The sequence below is a fragment of the Triticum urartu genome, chromosome 6 (genome assembly GCF_003073215.2).
Source record: "Triticum urartu cultivar G1812 chromosome 6, Tu2.1, whole genome shotgun sequence".
Classification (NCBI taxonomy): Eukaryota; Viridiplantae; Streptophyta; class Magnoliopsida; order Poales; family Poaceae; genus Triticum; species Triticum urartu.
In genome coordinates this window covers 18,741,914-18,762,550 of record NC_053027.1, presented here as the reverse complement: position 1 = coordinate 18,762,550, position 20,637 = coordinate 18,741,914, and the positions used below count along the sequence as shown (strand labels likewise).

Sequence of the window (20,637 nt, the reverse complement as noted above, 5' to 3'; positions counted from 1 at the left end):
TTGGTGCCAACAACCGGGACCAAAGGCCCTCCTGCCTAGGCTCCGCGCACAGGCCACGTGGAGGTCCATCTGTCCCGGTTCTGGATTGAACCGGGACTAAAGGGACAGGGAATTAGTACCGACCCTTTAGTCCCGGTTCAGGAACCGGAACAAAATGCCCTTACGAACCGGGACAATAGGCCTTTTTTCTACTAGTGATGGCATCCTTTGCTCTGTCGAGCGGTACAATTGTTTAAAATTTCTCTCATAACTCCGTCATATATACAAAGATAGTAGAAAAGGTCAAAACTAAATGCTTAATCATGCTTAGTTGCAGAGAACAAAATAGTTGCAGAAAATAATACACTCTCCGTCCCAAAATTCTTGTCTTAGATTAGTCTAGATACGAACGGAGGGAGTACTTGATAATAGGACCACAAGCACATTTTTTGCGAGTAAATAAAGTAAATGTATGAAAGACTAACCTTCATAAGCCTTAGATAGGTGACATCATGGCAAATTAAACTGTATGAAAGACTAACCAACATGGTGATCTGGTCTGCTTTGCTGTTCGGCATCGCGTACTAGTACTTTTTTGTTCTACTGAATTTCTATATATTAATTCTAATTAAATATGTACATGCATAAGAGAAGAGAGGCCAAAAAAGAAGGGAGGGAAAAAACCATGCAATGCCTGTTGGGCATGGTGTACTGGTGTTCGGTTACACCGAAATCGTCATATTTCCAAATGAACATGAGTTTTGCTGTATTTTTAGATTTCTCGGATTACGCCCTTCAGAAATCTCAAGGGCTTTTGAGTAACTGAAATAATGCTACACAGATAGGTTCAACCATAATTCCAACTGAACACGAGTTTTCCAGATAGTATTATTTCTGAAGGACCTAATATGAAGGGTGAGTCAAACAAGCTCTATAGATGAAGCCCAAAGCTAACCTGTGGTCCCGCTCTTGTGTGTCTTATAACAGACAAGCGTATATCTATCTACACACGCAGCCAAAACCCATCTGAATTTCGACGACCAGTCCTAACTGAATCATCATTCATAATAATATCAGATCTCATTATCTTTTTCTTTTGTCTAATATACGATATTTTGAAGACGAGATAACACAACGAGGATGCAATTACTGAACTTCATATGGAAGTAAGATAGCGGTAGCGAACGATTTGAACAACGACCACTCCAACCGGTGAGAAATCCAAATAATATTACCACACTGGTCACATTTTTTTTGTTACCGTAACAATCAGAAGAGGAACCACCAAGATCATATTCACAGCAAAGCTGGACCGAGCGTCTCCAACTTGCATCCCACACGCGCTGAATTTGCAACACCCAAAATTGATACCCTGGATCTGGGAGGTAGGGAAGGAAGAGATGATGGAAGGGGCCGAAGTACCTTGCTCCGTTGGTCAACCACTACGACCAAGCCCAGCCTGTGATTCACCTCCAGGACCTCGCGCCAGCATGGTCGCCTCGAGGACCTTGCGCCGTCGCCGTCTCCCAGCTCACTACACCGGTGCCTCCCTGTCGCGAGATGGATTGGGCTAGATACGTGTGATTGACCCAACATTGACAAAGATTGTTAAAAAAACATGAGCATAATACCTTTGTTGATTAACCTTAATTAATATGTTAAAATCAACGGTGGAAAATAATCAAAGAGGGGGTTACATGAAATTACAAATGATAACTCTCCAATTAACGTAAAAGAGCTCATATTTAGATAACACAAATCTTTGTTGAGTACAAATCAACGGCTTGACTCTTGTGTTGTGTGTCGCTTCGCTGGCATCCCAAACCCCGTCTACATTTCATCCATGCGTACTTAACTTTTGCAGTTTTGTCTTGATACTTGATGGAAATCAATTGATTTTCATCATTGCTATTCCTCCAAAAAATCCGATCACGACACTGCACAAGTTTGATAACAAGAAAGAAGTGTAAGACAACCTTACCATCACGACACTGTGCATTCCACTAGATGATGTTCGTTTGGGAGGTGGTAACCTTTTTATGCCCTCCGCGTAAGCGAAATTTAAGACATCTCCAAGTTTGAAGTCAATCGAGTTCTCGTAGCTGCAAACCAATACTATTATTTAGCCTGCGCACGTATGTACGTGGTCGACAGAGAAACCGTGGAGAGAGAGAGAGAGAGAGAGAGAGACGTTACCAATCAGTATCGAAGTTGTACAAAGAAGTAACATTTCCCTGTAAAGTCATGACTAGCAATGGACAGTCTGGACGTACCACACCAACGCATCGGCTGTTATCAGTTTGGAGCCCACTGATTTGTCGAATGCACGTATTTGTCTTCACATCCCAGATCTGGTGGGGAAAAAAAGAGAACTGAGGATACGCATATTGATTGGGGTGAAGAGGAAAAAATCCATGTATACTGCATATATACTCGAGCTTTCCCGGACACGGATCCGGTGACAATGTACTGCCGGTCGCCACCCGGATGAAAATAATCAACAGTGAGCTGATGCTCGTCGCAGTCCAGTACGGTGACAGGAAGTGGTGAAGAAATTTTCCAGATCTGTGGATTTTGGAAAAGAAATGCGTACATCTTATATAGAAAAGCCGACTAAGTACTGCCTCTATCTAATGATATAACATGTTGTTATAACCAATGTATTATATTGATTGTACCAACATCTTATATCTTATATTATGGGGCGGAGTGAGTATGTAACTAACTAACCTTGAGCATGTTGTCCATGCCGACGCTAGCCAAGCAGTTGCTATCCCAGGGGTTAAACACAACTTTCTCCACGTTGTTCAAGTGCGCCTTGAGTTTCCGGACGCACCTCCAGCCAGCCTCCCAGTTCCAGAGCTTGATATGGCGATCGACAGAGGATGACACCACTAGAGGGTCGCTTGGATGAACCACCAGTGAAATGACCGCGCCGTCATGCCCTTTGAATTTTGTCACCTCGTCGTTCATCGCGAACGAGCGCACGTGGATCCACCCGTGAAAGTCGCCGGCCAAGAACCAGCGCTCTCGCGCTATGAACTTGACGCTACGTATCATGTCCGTGGGCGCCAGATTTTTCAACATCATCACTCTTTCCTGCACGCCCAGACGGATAAATGAGGTCAGATCAGTTCATTTGAAAGAGGTACTAAAACCAGTCTGACATATAAGCATTACCAAGACTTGCATCGCAGAAAATTTCTTGCCTTGCTATTTATTTTTAAAATAAATGAAATATTTAAATATCAAGACGATACACCTGGCACCTACAACAAACCAGCCCCTTATAAAAAAGCCCAACTCCTTATAAACTACTTCCTCTGTCTCATAATATAAAAACGTTTTTGATACTAGTGCATTGTAAAAAATGCTCTTATATTACCAGAGGGGGGAGTAGCAATCTAGTACTAAACTTTAGACCCACATAATGGAGCCATGCATGAATGGGGCAATTTAGCCTTTGACGTTTTCACTATAAATTATTGGATTACTAAATGGGCTGGCTCTGAACCAATAATTCCACCAGTTAGTGCATCACGTTTTGTCTGTGGAGTGTCATGCTCTGAAGCAAAGGCTTCTTACTAGCTGAGACTCCAGGGTGCAACAGATTGGTTATACTCGAGTGGAGTCAGAGCTCCTTCAAGTTGACTATGAATACAAATAATGCAACACATGAGTTAGATGATTCTCCCCCCAACATTGTACCACCTCTTCTAGTAAAGGGTGTATGACGTTGTAGGAGTAAAAAACATTAATAAGACCCGCTCTTCCATCGCATGTGTGCTCCTCCAACTTGCCGTGTAAATACTAGTACAAGTGAAAGCTGGTATTATGCAGCAACAAACCTGGGTCTCGTAGTTCCAAACTGCGACACCGCCACGGCGACGACTTGCCAAAATCCTGTGTCACACTTGCATACTTAGAAAATATATTGAAAGTAGTTCTACGGAATACTCAGAAGATACTTGAGTCGTGTTAAATTATCTAAATCATCTGTCATCCCACGTCTCTATAGGTGGGGTGTGATCCTTAGTCCTTACTACAGTTGGATGTTACCGGCTTAAATTACGAGTCATTCGATTTTAGAGCGCCATCTCATACTAGAGGTAGCGTAGTTACAAATAGGAGCTGCTAGATTACGGGCACCATTGGCACAATCGAATCTCCGACATGCCACTGGTGCCTATGTTGTCTGAATTGAGGGGAGGGGATGGGAGGGGGTGAAGTACCTTCCGCCACCGCAGAGGAGCGGAAAGGAGCACCACCGCTGTACCGCCGGAGAGGAGGGTGAAGGATAACACTGCTGCACTACCAGAGACCACCTCAATCGCCCCTACCGCTGGCCACCGCCACCTGTGGCCAGTGGCACTCTTGTGCCGCCTTGCCACCACATCTTGCTCAAATCCCCTCCTTCCTTGGTTTGTTGTTGCTCCCAAGCTGTCCCTCTAAGCCCCTACCTCCTTCTCTAACGCTGGACCCACACCTAAACCCCATGTCATGTAACGCCCTACCCTCCCCTACCTCATCCTCCGACATCGCCTCCCCTCCCCCCGCACCTAAACCCTATGTCAGGTGACCCCGCACCCTTCTAGCTTATGACAGTGCCGCTGCGGCCAGCCATGTTGGCCTTGTCTCTGACTTGTTCACAACTTGTTGGGGCCTTCTCCGTCATGGCTAACTACGTTTTTGCTTGCTTTTGATCGTCCTCCAAAAAGTGTGGAGGAGAGGAGGGAGTGAACCGCATCGTCGCATCTCTCGGGCTTTTGCAAGGAGGCATTAGAGGAGGATCTCGGGCTTGGGTAAAGAGAGGAAGAAAGGAAGAAACAAGAGATATTAGGAGAGAGATTCCTTGGCGGGGCTCGCGTATCCACATTCGAATCTGCAAACGGTACTTATCCGCTCCGCTGCAAATCCTATGAAAAAATATGATAAAGTACATCGCGCAATCAAAATCCGTTACGGTCCATTTTCACCGCTAGATATCTTGCATGTCAGAGTATAGAAAGCTGCCCGTATTTCCTCCAAAGTGGCAAATTTAGAGATATACTATATCAAGCTATATTTGTGTATGAATTTATTAATGACTTTATTAGAAGAATTTTATTGTTTGGATTATATATCTTATCCATGACAAAAGAAATCATTTCTGATTGAACTTTTTTCTGGGCATAACTAACAATCCCATTTAATTACTAACGTGCACCGGTTGTAGTTGCCCTCACATGAGTTTTGTACGTTGTCTGTAGTATATGTCAAAACCGAGAATATGTACATGTAGTATATAGTATATAAGAATATTTGGGTAGTATATATACTATTTTTTAGGTAGTATGCACTATATTTTTAGTATATTATTATATATGTATGAATATAAAGGTATTTTTCACATATAAAAAAACTATAAATTCACATGCAATTTTTTTGTATAACCTGCTTTGAAATATCTTAGATATAGTATGGCATAAGAAAACAAAAATATAGGTCATTTACGTATGAAACAAGACAAAATTTATATATTTACCATATATATACAGTTTGGGACACCTAGGTGCCCATGCTCCTTGACTTTCCACCACTCAATTGCATTTAGATGTGTGTTGTTGTGATGACTAATTTAGAAATAAGTATGATAGAATCACTAATTGGAAACATAATTATTGCAGTGAGAGTAACATGCATGGTAACAATTATGTAGTGGTACTAAATAGGAAAGAGAATGTCACGCATGGCAATGGTGCATACTGAGAGATATTAATAGAAATAGGAAAGAGATAAATAAAATTAATGCGTCATGATTTGTATACGTATATGAAGATATTTTTTCATACATACGTTAATAAAAGGTATGTTGTACTCTTCTGTGGGACGTAGTTTTATTTTTTAAAATTAGGTATACGATACATTGGGTATATGATACCATGAGTATGATACAAATCGTTTCGCAAAAAAAAGAGTATGATACAAATCATGAGTATATATGTTTTGAATATAATATTGTGGGTATATCATATTTATTTTTGGTACAACATATTTATTATCATCTTGGGGTATATCATATTTATTTTGACTATAGAAATACCGGGTATGATACCTAGGACAAATTCTTGCGACATGCATGACAAATTTATTTTGAGGTATCTCCATACTCATGATATTTTTTGGTATATACATTGCATCTCGTTGTTAGGTATTTGATACCTCGGGTATGTGCCAATGATTTCGAGTACGTACACCATTTAGGTATATACATACAGGATATACGTACGTACTCATAATATTTCGAGGTATCCACATACTCATGATGTTTGTGGGTATATTCATTACGTCTTATTAGTAGGTATTTGAGATACCCGAGATATATCCATAAATTTTATTTTCTATAATACATCGCGTATGTGTATATTCTTATACACATAATATCATCTGTATATGTATATTTTTCATTAAGTATAATACTTATGAAATGTTTATAATTTATAAGATATAATAACCCTCTTATGTGTATATTTTCAATAGGTATCATGCATTGACATAATATTTAAAAAGAAATTATTGCTAGGAAATCAACATATTTATGATTTTTTGGAAAGCAATCATTGACCATTGAGGATATAGTGCATGCAAACGAAATATGGAAAGCTAGTATTTAATGGATTGCATGTCATGCACTAGTAAAAATTACCTGCCATAACAGGCGTAGGTGCCCAGGCACCTACGTGCCCCATCTAGGGTCGCGTTATTCGTCATCATGAATCTCTACTCCTAATGGACGAATTGGTTGAATAGTCCCCCCCCCCCACTTTCAACCGGTTTATTTTCAACCGGTTTATTTTCAACCGGTTTTTCTTCGTCCCACCTCCCACCAGCCCCTCCCTACCCAACGTATTTATGGTAATCAATCATAATTAATCCACGTATAGTAATAAATCAATCCAGGTATGGTAAGGTCATAACTCAGGAAATTTTGAATATGGTAATTATATGGTAATAAATTTAAATTACCCCAAAGGCTATCAATCCAGGTATGGTAAGGCCATAACTCGGAAAATATCGAATATGATAATAAATTTAAATTACCAACAGGTATGGTAAGGCTATCCACGTATAGTAATCAATCATAATTAATCCACGTATAGTAATAAATCAATCCAGGTATGGTAAGGTCATAACTCAGGAAATTTTGAATATGGTAATTATATGGTAATAAATTTAAATTACCCCAAAGGCTATCAATCCAGGTATGGTAAGGCCATAACTCGGGAAATATCGAATATGGTAATAAATTTAAATTACCAACAGGTATGGTAAGGCTATCCACGTATAGTAATCAATCATAATTAATCCACGTATAGTAATAAATCAATCCAGGTATGGTAAGGTCATAACTCAGGAAATTTTGAATATGGTAGGCTATCAATCCAGGTATGGTAAGTTCATAACTCGGGAAATATCGAATATGGTAATAAATTTAAATTACCACCAGATATGGTAAGGCTATCGATCCAGGTATGGCACGCCCTCACCTGATCACCTATCACAATCTCCAGCCCCACGCACGCATCAAAGAACCCACCCAGCACCAAACGCAGCTCCTCTCGATCCCCTCGAGTAAACGCCGCCACCGTCGTGCGATCTTCCTGACACAGACGTCGTCGCCGCCTCCTTCCCACCTACGGCGTCCCCCACGTCCATGGTGACGGCGCTCGCGTCCTACACTGATCCTCCGCCTCATATAGGTTGGTCGTTGATGGAGTGGGATGTGCCGCTGCGGTTTGGGGAGGCGCAATCACGATCTTGTTGGGATCTCAGTGTGGACTCGTTCTCTGCGATGAAGGATGGCGCTGCCTCCCTGGCAAATGGGATCGGAGGAAGGGGCTCTACGTCGTGAATGTCGGCGAGGCAGCGGCCGAAGGCGAGCCCGACGGTGAGCACGGGTGTTCGTCCCATGAAATAGGCGGCCACGGAGGGGCGGATCTGAGGCCACCCCAATCGCCGGTGGCCCTTCCTCCCATCGCTCATCGCCTCCATTCTCTCTCTCCTCTAAATCTTTGCCGCCCCTGCCTGATTCTGGCCGACGCCATCCGGCTCTCGCATCGACCACCACCAGCACGGCTGCGGACGAGGCGCAACCGCAGCCGCCGCCGCCGCCATCCTCATCCACCTCCTCCACCATCCTTCCCAGCCGTCGTCGGGGGCACCCGCCATCTACGCTAAATTTAATTTCCATTGAGATAGAGGGGGCTCTGGATTATGAGATGGAATGCAATTAAAAGCCATCTGATCTGGCCATGGTTGGTTGTCACAGAATCCTTGATATATGTTCTACTTTGACTTGGAGTGTGCGGCTATGATATTGTAAGTGATGAGTTTTTTTAGTGCTGCAGGAGGTCAGACAGAGGTAGAAATTTTTAGTGCCAAATGAAATAGGTGGTAATTATTACACTCTTTATTTGCAAAAAATGAGACTGAAACAATGCTAATTTAGTATGTTCTGTACTTGTAGGAAGGCTATGAAGGAAGTGTTCTTCCCTTATTTTTATGAAGGTAAGGTCTTGTTATTAGATTTTTTGCTACTCTACATTGCTTGACTGCTCTCTTTTATCAGTTCATGGCCTTAGGGTCCATCATTTTCTTTCAACACTTGATGCTTATTTACTTTTCTTGGGCGGCTTCTTTTCGATAGTCATCTGATTTAAAAATTCGAGCATGTGTCACTTTAGTATGTTTCAGTTTCAGCAAAAATCCGATGATTCTTCCGTGGGGATAGCCAAAGTCAAGATGTCGACTACAGACTCGTCGCAGACTTGCAGTGAACCTGGATGCGGCGAGCCTGATTTGTGGATCGATGGCGGGTCTTGACTTTGTTAGGCTGGGATTGGATGGTTGCGGAGGGTGGTGTGCTTGGTTGGGTTCCCATGGAAGAATGTGGCCTCCTCGTGGATCTGGTCATGCCCATCCTAGAGAACATTGTGTCCCTAACTCCCTCGAGGAGGAAGGACAGTGCAAGCGGCAGCAGGGGGTAGGGGTAGATGTGGGGAAGGATGTCGGCGACTGCTCGAGGTCATCATGATGAAACCCTTGACGTCCCATCTTTATCAATGGAAGTGGAAGAGCACGAAGTCGAGATTCGATAGGAGTTTGAGTTCTTTTTGGCACCGATCGGTTCCCCACTTTAGAGATGTATTTTTTTGCGTGCGAGCAAACAGTGGGTTGATTCTAAAAGGGATAGGCACTTTTCAACAGAAGTGCATGACGGACCAAAAATATGACCTCATTTTATTCGTTTGATAGATATCGTATTATTCGTTGTTGTTCGTTCGGTGAAATTTCCTAATATTTGATTGTTGTGTTTCTAATTAGAGCACCGCATAATCACCCAATATGAGGGGATGATAAATTAAAGATACTGATTATAAATTTTGAAGAGCCCGTGGCAACGCACGGGCGTTATACTAGTGAGGAATAGTTATTCTTCACCCCTCTATTTTACCATCGATGCATCGTAATTTTACGTTTCGTAAGTTTTGTCTTATTTCCGACGCAAAAAGGGACCGTAAAAAATATATAATCTCCGTAAAAAATATTTTATGTTACGTAAAATTACAAACGTAAAAACATAGTCTAAAATACACATAAACTGCAAATTTTTCTTGTCTTATGACCTATATTTTTATTTTCTTATGTCAAATTTTACGTAATGAATCAATAGGAATGTAACTATTTGAATTCGAAACGTAATTTAATTATGAAATGATCGTAAGATTATCTCAGGATGCGGAATAAGTTATTCTTCATCCGAGGTAATCTTACGATCGCTTCATAAACAAATTACGTTTGGAATACAAATAGTTACATTCATATTGATTCACTACATAAAATTTGGTATAATAAAATAAAAAAATAGGTTACAAGACCAAAAATACCGCATTTTTATGTATGTTTTTATGTTCGTAACTTTACATAACATAAAAAAAATTACGGCGAGTATATATTTTCTTACGTTCTCCTTTTACATATGAAATATGACAAAATTTACGAAACCTAAAAATACGGTGCATTGACGTCAAAATAGAGAGGGGGTGAAGAATAACTATTCCTCACCCAGGATGACGAATAGCGCGACCCTATATATATTCTAATAACACCCCTTAAGACCTTATTCTAATAACACTTCCGCCTTATTCTGATAACACCCACCCTTCGACACAAACTACAGGAATAAAAAACAAAACCGCACCCCACCCCGCACCCATCCCACTTCTACCCACCTTCTTCCCCTCTCCCCGCGCCCAAATCCTAGCCGGTGGCTAGCCACCAGCGCCACCCTTCTTCCTCCCCCGCTGCCTTCACCTTCCCCCCCCCTCCCCCCCCCCCCCCCCCCCCCCCCCCCCCCCCCCCCCTGCTCCGCCTTCTAATCACATGCACCGCCGCCGCATAGAGCCATGGTCCGCCGCCCAGCTAGCTACCTCCGGCGGCCAACCACCGGAGCCGCGAGGGCCTGGATCCGGCCTCGCCTCCTACACACGAGCCCCCTCCCCCACCCTCCTCCACCAACTTCCTCCTAGCCCCTCGCCTTCCTCCACATTTGGTGGCCCGATTGGCACCGGATCCTACCGATGCCGACGGAGATGGCCACCTCCAACCACCACGGCCTGGATCCCTGGCTCTCTCCACCGTGCTCTGACTCTCGCCAATGTCCACCGGGATCGATCTCCTGACTTAGCCGTGCGGTTAAGTAGCAAAGGGAGGTTCGCTGGCTTTCGTCGGGCAGTTTGTTGCGCCTCCCCATCGCTAGTCATGCATCCTCCGCCGTCGCAGTGGAGCAGCGCCACCACCGTGGCTGTGTCCATGCGCCGGGACGGCGAGGCCAGTGCGGCCAGGGCCTGGAGGTCGCCACTTCTACCGTGCGGGGCTCCTTGTCCCGCTCCTCCCCTGCCCACCTTCTCCCGATGCGGCCCACCCCATCGCACCGCCACGTCGACCCCAGATCCGAGCGACCTCTCCTGCTCCGGTCCAGCGGCCACCACCATGTCCGCTGCGCCCTGGGATGGATCCAGCCGCCCATGCAGCAGATCTGGCCAGCCACGGGCAAATCCCTCCTTCCCACACTCCAGCAGCACGTGGCCCTACCACGCCCGCCGTTGACCGTCGAGATGGAGCAGGCCGGGCGTCGCGGGCATGGCCACGTGGCCTCCTTCACTTCCAGCAGTCCCTTAGCCACCTACAACCGTGCACGTGGGGTTGCCGTGCATTTTAGTGCAGCTCACCGATCGTGGAAGTGCAGCTCGAAGGCACGCGTGATGAGGTTCAGTGCACCTCAAACACCATTGACCTCCTCTCCTACATCTGTGGGGGCATGCAGTTTGCCGGCGCGGTGCAGTGTGGTGCACTGGTTCTGGTGATGCAATTCACCGGCGTAGTCCCCCCTATCCAGCACCGAGCAACAGTTTCACTTAAACGATGTCGTCATCAGGTTCGTCAACACAAATGAGCAGCTCAGTGCCAGCGGGCATGCAGTTTGGTGCAGGCGTCCAATTCGGGTTGCACCCACGCAGTTTTGCTCGGATTCGAGGTGGCCCTTCGTTGTGCACTGCAAAATATATGTTATAAAAAACCATGGCTTCGATGCCTCTGTTCGGCTTGAGCAGCGATGCAGTTCGGTTGGGTCATGTGTGCTGAAATTGTTGTTACGTATCTAATTTGTTGTTATTTATCTCAGAAAAATGTTGTTTATTTACGATAATGTGGATTAGTTTCAAGTGTGTTGTGGTTCAGTTTCGAGTGTGTTGCGGTTTACTAATGCCCTGATGCAGTGTGGTTTCAAGTGTGTTGTGGATTAGTTTCAAGTGTTTTGTGGTTCAGTTATGCTCGATGTGATGCACACTTCACTTGCGTGTTTGCAAAAAAAATCGTCTAAGAAAAGAAACCATGAAGTTCACTTGACCGTCTGATGCAGTGCGGGTTTCAGTCTCAAGCAGTGCAGTCGGCTGTATGATGTTGTTCATCCCGTAAGTGGAAAAAGATTGTTATGAAAGCAAAGAAAAGTAATGCGGTTCACTTCTTAATAGTGTTGTGGTTCATTTACACCCGATGTGAAGTACACTCTACTTTCTCGTCCTTAAAAAAAATTACGTTTGAATAAAAGAAACCATGCAGTTCTCTTACCCATCCGATGCAGTGCGCCTTTTCGTCCGATGCAGTGCGGTTTTTAGTCGGATGAAGTACGCACGTCGATTTGGGTATCGTGAAAAACAGAGTGTACACATTTCGGTAAAATTCAAAATTCCTCTTAAACCGTAAGGAATTAGAGAGAGTGTTCTACATGAAAAAGTTGTGTCTCGTCGATATATTTCCAACAGCATATCATTTGAATCATTTCGACAACCGGTTTGTAAAATTTTCTTGAAAAACGACCGCTGCCTCTCGTCGTCCGCCGCATGATTTTCAAAATTAACTTAAAACTGTAAGGAATCTCAAAACCATTTCAACATATGAAAGTTGCGCCTCATCCATAGCTTTTCAACGATATATTACGCGCCTCGTTTCGACAAACGGTTAAAAAACTGGAGCGAAAACAGTACCGAAAATTTGAAATTTTTTGAAAAACAGAATTCCGCGATTTAGTAAATTTGAAACTGCTCTTAAACTGTAACAAATTAGAGAAAGCAATAGATATGTAAAAGATGCGCCTCAACGATATCTATCCAACGGTGTATCATTTGCCTCGTTTCGACGAGCGGTTTAGAAAAAACGCGAAAAAACGCTCGCTATCACTCTTTGTGGGCCGCACCGTTTTTGAAACTGCTCTTAAACCGCAGGGAATCTCGAAAAGTGTTCAATACGGCAAAGTTGCGCCTAATCCGTAGCTTTCCAACGGTATATTACACGCCTTGTTCCGATAAACGGTTAAAAAATTAGAGCGAAAACAGTACCGAAAAAACAGTGCGTGCAATTTTTTCCAACGCGAAGTTCACTAGTCTCTGTAATGCAGTGCTTTTGCTAAAGAAAGTGCAGTGCCCTCCCGTTGAGCATACAATGCGGAAGTGTTATCAGAATAACTATTCTGATAATATTATCGGAATATATATATATAATATAATTAATTTGTTTCCCAACTATTCTTTAGGCAAGACTTTTCATGCTTACATTTTATTTTTGGTTCTAACTATTAGGCATGCAAGACTTGCCATACAATTAACATATTAATGTTGATTTTGTTTGGATTATTGCAGGTATATAATATGCGTATTTTTGTTTCATAACTATCTAATACGAGTCTCTAATACCTATCAACGAAATTATATACATATGTATGTATATATATTCAATAATTTATTTTTAAACTATTACATTTTTGTTTTCTAATTATTTAAAATGGGTATCATATACTTACTAACGAAAGAATATACGTATGCGAGTATGTATATACATAATATTTTCTTTTTTTACTAATTGCATTTTATTTTTGTTTTCTAACTGTCCAATACAGTTATACAATACCTACTGACGAAAATATTGTAATACCCGGTCGACGTATATAACCGGGTATATGAAAAAGGTAGGAAAATATTGTACATACCCGGTCGACGTATATACCTGGCTATGTGAAAAAATATAGGAAAATCTCATACCCAAGGTGTCTGCACACTTGTATACCCCGCTGTACGAAAATGCTTGGAAAATATTGTACATAACCAATCGACGTATGTACCTAAAGTATTGTATGGCTACGTATATACCTGGCTACCTGACGTATGGGTATCGAATATATACCCAACATATTTCGAGTACAAAAACATATCTAAGATATTTTGAGTTATGTATGTATATACCTAGTGATTTATTCAAGGTATTAGATAGTTGGTGAAAAATAAAGGAGAGCATATAAAAAAATACAACCTCTATTATACGCAAAAAAATACCTGACTATGTGACATATGAGACATGCATGGGCTTAATTTGGGTGGGTATTAAGTGTTCATATGAAGCAATAATTAGCAATAATTCTTTCCTAGTACTAATTATCAATTAATGGTAATACTAATTACATGTGCACACATCTTAATGTCATCCAACGGTTTTTAGGGAAGGTGCCCAGGCATAAGAACTCACCTCGGCTGTGTTGGATGCACATCTATTTCTGTTAAATGATCCACGGCACCATCCACCCGGCATATGACCTAAACGTACAAATGATGCATGGTTGGTAAAGCAATTCGTTGGAATTACTAGGAAAGATGTAGGGAGAAAATTAAAGTTCTCACCTTGGTTACTCCTGATCGCGTCTGCTGCTTGTCACACCATGACAACAAGCCCGAGAACGATCCCCGCGAGTTTAAAGAAAAGAAGAAACATTAGTCACAGCTCAAGTTCAAGTTTATAATGAATGAAGCCTTAATGAGCCTCTCACCTCAGAGGTGACCGCCATTAATGCCACCTTATGCACTTTGTTGCCTTGAGTTAGTTCTAGGACTTCCGGTAAGAACTGGTCGTCCCCGTCTGCTATGTCCTCGTGTGCTATGCAGCTCTCCAGGGTCATAGCAAGCTCGCTCGTGTTCGCCGGAGGCTGCTTTTTCATCACTAGACAGTAGGTTTGGGTGGACCTTGGTGGCACAACGCCGCTGAGCTCCGACAGCTCCTCCATGTGGTTCTCGGAGAGAATTCTGAAGGCAACATTATCTTCTGTGTTGTTACTTAAGAGGAGAGGGCAAATGGCCTTGTTTATCTCGAAGAAGGGAAAACGAAGCTGGTGGGGATGAACCTCTAGGAATCCATTCTCTTCCTGTTGTGGTGCAGGGCGGGCTAACCGTTAATTAAGAGGCAGCACCTTGGCTCAATACGAGAACATAGTCGCTCAATCTTCGTATAAAAGGTCACACTTACATTTTGGGTCTGAGTTCGACATTTGTTTTTTCGAAACGGATAGTTCGACATTAAAATTCTAGTACAATGACTTATATGCCAAAAAGTTATATTGTTGGATTCACAGTTGAAAGTCTGGTAATATACTTTTAGTGGCCAAAAAATTATATTGTTGGATTCACAGTCGATCAAATTATTAGTCAAAGTTAGGAACAAAGTACAAAGACCAAAGGAGTATAGAAAATTCTTTCTTTTATTGAAAATGAATACTGAAACATGGCACCCTGAGTAATCGCACCTGCTCGTCCAACGACGTAGACCCGGTGTCAGTTGTTAATGCTTGAGAAAACTGTGTCATAATCTCGGTCTCATCCAGCTCCCTGATAATGTCTCCTATATTGGGCCTTTTGTGTCGATCGGCGTCAACACAATTCAGAGCTATCTTGATGCATGTCTTCACAAGTTCGGCGCATGAATCAATATCATCAGTTGATGCCCCTTGTATCCTATTTTTCCACTTCTCTTGTACCTGGCAATTTGGGTAGGTGGCACAAAATGGTAGTAGATAATATAATGTTTTTTGCAAAAAAAATTACAATCGATCACGATGAATTAAGTCAGGAAATTTTTCTTACGAGATCAATGAACTCTTCAGAAGGCATTTCAGCACTTTGGGAGTAGCCCAAGTGTCCCGTCATTGTCTTTATGATTATTACCCCTAAGCTAAATACATCCAATTTATTTGAGACAAGACTACAATTTATGTACTCCGGCGGCAAGTACCCACTGCACACACAACATATCACATATGTTACTAGTTTATTCATAGAATTTCCAGCTTATTGAATTTATTTGATATGAAGTATTTGGCTTACATTGTTCCAATGGCGCTGGCTGATACACGTGTTCGTTCATCTCCAAAGAATTTCGACAATCCAAAATCTGCAATTTTGGGGTTCATTTGCTCATCCAGCAATATATTGGCCGGCTTCAAGTCCAAATGGTAAACTGGAGGATTTAGTTCCTCGTGGAGGTATTTCAAACCCTTGCATATGCCTTTAATTATTTTATAGCGTGTCTTCCAATCATGTCCACTTGATTCATCTGTAGCAATCACAAAAGTGAATAATATCAATATATAAATTGTCATTGGTTCTTAACATGCTACATTTAGTACACATAGAGCACCCTCATACCTTGAAGACAGTTGTCAAGACTTCCGTTGCACATGTACTCAAAGCACAGCGCCATGTGTTGGTTTTCAGCAAAAACCGTCCTTCCATTGAACTCTATGTATTCTCCACGAGTTTCATGGCAATAACCAACTAACCTCACAATATTCTGATGCTGGAGAGTTGCAAGATTAAGATATTCCTTTTGGAATTGTTGGTTATTAAGTTCTGGCATAGAATGAAGCTTCTTGATGGCAATAATTTCCCCATTTTTATGCTGTCCCTGTTAAACACGCAACGCCATTTCATTTTCTGCTTGCAGCAACATATCTAGAAGATAGTATAAAGCAAAAAATGGCCCTGATCATAAATATGCCGTGACACTTGCCTAAATTTGCATTGTTATGTGAGGCCAAATGGGAAAGACGCCATAAGTCTTAGTCTGGCCAATTTTGAATCGTTCGCCATACAATATGTATTTTACATACAATTAATATCTATTCGTGAGCTGTCCCTAATGACTGTAGGAAAAATGTTAAGGTGAAATATTAATAAAAGAAAAAATAGATTAGCAGTGTATGTTAGTGAAGATAAGAGTCTTAGCTTGCCTCCTTAGGCAGTGACTCAATTCAACAAATGAAAAGGTCTATAAGCCAAAAAAACGACAATGGGGATATATTAATATTGCGAAGATATCAATTACACCCAGTCTCTACAACAAGAATTATTCTAAAGAAATCACGGATGCACACAACCCAACAAAAAAGAGAAGAAAAAACAAAAGATCCTGCTACGGTGATCAAAACCTTGTAGCTGCAAAACAGACCACTACCAAGACAGCACCCGGAATCCAAATTCTCCAAAAGCAATGCCTCTAAGAAGGAAACAATGCACAAGCATCGTCCCCGCCCGATTAAAGATCTTTGGTTTTCACCCTAAAGAAAGTTCACTCTCTCAAAACAATGTCTTCAACAAGGCCATTGTCAAGCACAATCAATTTAGGCGAGACCTTGGATTTTGACCCTGAAAGATATGACTCTGTACTCCTCCTATGTTGCCGCCCCGCTTGCCGATGCCACTCCTATAAGTCAAGAAACACCAAGCAAAGTCCTCATCGCCCCAAAGACTCAGTCCGCCATTACTAGATCTCAGACCTCTGCTACCATGACATTCTCTGCCACTGTCTTCACCATGGAAATCAAAACGCCGATAGGTCCCATGATGGCATCAGAGAGTGAAGCTTCGCATCACTCCCTCCTGAAGCAGCACGGCAAGAAATATGGGTGCACACGACCAAATCTCATCTGATCCAACAATCTACAGGCATCAGGTGCCCAATGGAGATAACGGCGGAGCTTTCCGAAACTCATTATCGGAGAGATCAATGAGAGTAGTCATCAAGCAGAACACCATCTTGGTACGAGAAGAAGCATAGGACCACCTCCTTTATTAGGCCGAACGGCAGGCCCACATGCCGCTGCCCGCCGGCTCCCAATAGCAGGTCGGATATCTTAGCGGACACTGCTGCCACCACCCGCACCACATGGAGATTATGAGCTGAGCCGCACCGAGTCCCCTGAACTAGGCGTCGTGCCGCCCTCGCGGCCACAACGGTCGCCAAGGTCACCGAATAAGTCCGAGGCCGCCGCCCCGGCGTCCATCTCCGCCGGACTAGTCGTGCCGTCCAGGGCCACCCCAAAGCTCCGGCCGGAAATCCCGCCACACAAGGAGGAAGAGGCCCCTGCCGCTACCAGTTGCGCTCGGGGATGAGAGCCCGCCACCGCCGTCAGCCGCGGCCTTTAACCGGCGGCATCCTGCTGCTGCGGTGGGAGGAGCGGGGGCGGAGGGGGAGGGGAGGCGGCGGCTCTAGGAGTCCGTCCGAGCCGCCCCTCCTGGGAGCGACAAGGGGGTTTGGAAATTGATGATTCAAGTTGTATCAGGTTATCACATCTTTCTTAGATGCAATTACCTTGTTTAGGTACAACACGTAAAAGACAATGCCTGAAAGCTATCACTAGCGAGTCCATGATTTTCAAGTCCAAGGATGAAAAGGTAACAGCCATGAAGACTACACGTCCCGTGTTAGTATAATCTCTGTTTAAAATAGGGGGCTATTGCATTTAGCAGCAACATTTTCAGAAGCTAAGAAAGGCTATAGTGCAGCTATGGCGGGCTTATCTATTTAGCGTTGTTTAAAAAGAACTGTGCAAATTCCAGTCATAACTAGCCAAAAAGGGGGGAAATTATGACTCAAACATGATTCGAGCTCCAACTCATTAAACTATTCAATGCAAACAAATATATGCAACCATTCAGCTCACAAGTTGTATCGAATCAGATTGAATGGAAATAAATATAGCTGGCGCTGCCTGCAATTCTCCTCTGTTTTAGTGGCTAATGAGAGGCTATTTATGGCTAAAATAGCTGGGGCTATTTAAGTAACTTCACCCACTACAGATGCTAGCTTAATCTTTAGGAGTATTAAGTTAAATGAAGTGTGATGTTTTTAGATCATCTGGAGGGTACAATCCCCCACCCGGCAAGTAACATAAAGAAATCTCACATGCTAGTCATATGTCCACGCTCCAGTGGAGCAGAGAAAAGGAAAGATAGGAAACTACAACATTATTACAACTCTTAAAGCTGTTCCACTACAGCTACTTTCTCTGTTTTTAAATATAAATCTTTTTAGAGATTCCAATACAAAGTATATATGAAGCAAAATGAGGGAATCTACACTCTAAAATATGTCTATATAGATCGGTATGTAGTCTTTATTGAAATCTTTAAAAAGATTTATATTTAGGAACTGTATTTGGAAACGGAGGGAGTAACATTGTTTCAACTTAGAAACCAAAACAGCAAGAAAATCTATTGGGGTTTTCAGCAGGCCAGTAATTGACAGCGCCAGAAGGCATCAGAAAGACTGGTCCTGCTCCACCTCGCCAGCCGCTCCCCATCCCAGCCCCGTGGAAGCAAATGATGTCTGTATAACCGAGGTGAAACCAAACCCAATAGATTTCTACTCTGTACAAAAGCTGGGTGGCTGAAAATTCTTACCTTGTAAACACTTCCATACGCACCAGCACCAAGTTTTCGCTCCTCGGAGAAACCATCCGTGATTTCTTCTAATAAATGGAATGGTAAGGGCCTAGGCGCCACTCTTGCACGGTCCATGTCCTGCCAGCTAGAAGAAACAACCAGGTTTACACAGGATGCAAACCAGATTTTGATATGAAGCTCATGGAGCATCGGCAAACGGGTAACACTGGTAAACTCAGTAGCAGATAGATGAGAGGAAGAAATACCAAAAGGAAAAGCATTCACCTTGAAAAAAATGAAGTCCTGCATTCACCTCTTGGTCGATGCAGCAGGAAAGAGGATTAGGTCGGTGTGGAGCTACCAAAGAACTGAAGATGCAGCTCCACACCGCAGTAAGACGAATGATCCTCTTGGTCGATTTGGTCGACGATACTCAATTTGGGGATAAGGAGAAGCTTGGCCGATCTGTGGCTCCAATTGTCGTGAACCAGATCCAGATGTCCGGATTAAACAAAGTCTAGTTGCGTGTACTTTGCTTTTTTAAACACAACACGTCACAGTGCACTATTCGGATTAGGACCAGGATCGTCTGACGTACTGCACCCCTGACGTGTGGGCCTGGGGTCATCTGTCAGTGTGCCAATGGCACGTCAGGGGAGCTGCGTCTGTCGGATTAGGGAATGGCTAATATGCGCGTGCCCGCGCTAGTGCGCGGTTTCCGACCAGCCGAAAGTGCAGAACACATCACATTTGTTTAATAGGAAAAAACAGAGGGCCCACCTCTGAAATCAGGGAGTGGAGATTATATGAGGTTTAATAGGTAATTAAGGATGGCCCACCCCTGAAATCAGGGGGGCTGAGATTAGATGGAGCCTTATTACATGGAAAAATTATAGCATGCAGTGTGGGGATTTAAAAGGAAACTAGCCCCTCCCTATTCGGTCCCTCACCTGGTCGGACGAGGCTTGCCTGCTCGTCCCGTCCTGGTCATATTATAGTATTTTAAATTTTTTCTTTACATCTTTACATTACATTACATATAATAATAAAGCAAATTGGGTTTCGGTCGTCCGTCATGGCATTTTTTAGAAAAGTCTTTGTGTTTTGATAAAATCAATCCGCGGTTTGGATTTAAGTCACACTCGAACCGTTATTTTACTTTTTTGAAAACCCCCTGATGTTTTAGGTAATTCATCCATGGATCATATCTAAATCAAATAAATGCTTTTTTAAATCATCCATATTTTTTAAACCGTAACTCCGATTTGAACATGTTATATATAAAATTTGATTAGAAAAATATGTAGAATATGAATACGAGATTATTTTTACTTGTTAAGTATTTTAAATATTATTTTGGAATATATTTAAGTCAAACAAATGATTTTCTAAATTATCCGTATCTTTTAAACCGTAACTTCGATTTTAACATATTATATATGAAATTTTATTAGAAAAATGTGTGGAATCTAAATATGTCGTTAATTTTAACTTTAAATATTTTTAAAATATTATTTTGGAAGCAAACTTATAATTTATAGCGCAAGATCCATTTTTCTTTCATATCGGCGGCGATCCG

At 42.6% G+C, this 20,637-nt stretch overlaps 1 protein-coding gene across 5 annotated transcripts; it reads right to left on the bottom strand.

The window, feature by feature from the left end:
- Nucleotides 1–1,279: 1,279 nt before the first annotated feature.
- On the bottom strand, nt 1,280–19,574 carry LOC125516356. 5 transcript variants are annotated; one of them, XM_048681825.1, is made up of 15 exons: nt 19,344–19,574; nt 19,077–19,196; nt 16,041–16,299; nt 15,720–15,948; nt 15,480–15,630; nt 15,143–15,373; nt 14,393–14,764; nt 14,247–14,267; nt 14,095–14,162; nt 3,828–3,882; nt 2,710–3,078; nt 2,413–2,544; nt 2,176–2,330; nt 1,961–2,081; nt 1,286–1,529 (listed from the first exon to the last, which is right to left on the bottom strand). In XM_048681825.1, exons 1-15 carry the CDS (start codon nt 19,365–19,367, stop codon nt 1,446–1,448), a joined length of 2,391 nt encoding a protein of 796 aa, XP_048537782.1. In that variant the 5' UTR covers nt 19,368–19,574; the 3' UTR covers nt 1,286–1,445. The 5 variants fall into 5 exon arrangements, with proteins under 5 accessions (XP_048537785.1, XP_048537782.1, XP_048537781.1 ...); XM_048681824.1 differs by having other exon boundaries at nt 1,295–1,529; nt 14,247–14,270; XM_048681826.1 differs by having other exon boundaries at nt 1,300–1,529; nt 14,247–14,270; nt 19,077–19,203; nt 19,344–19,573.
- Nucleotides 19,575–20,637: the final 1,063 nt, after the last annotated feature.

Bases quoted from the DNA above. Each gene is read 5' to 3' on its own strand.
- LOC125516356 (XM_048681824.1), bottom strand. From the start codon at position 19,367: ATGCAGGACTTCATTTTTTTCAAG. The intron at 2,082-2,175 runs GTAACGTCTCTC...ATTGGTTTGCAG, and splicing joins TACAACTTCGATACTGATTG to CTACGAGAACTCGATTGACT. The intron at 1,530-1,960 runs GTAAGGTTGTCT...ATCTCGCGACAG, and splicing joins GAATGCACAGTGTCGTGATG to GGAGGCACCGGTGTAGTGAG.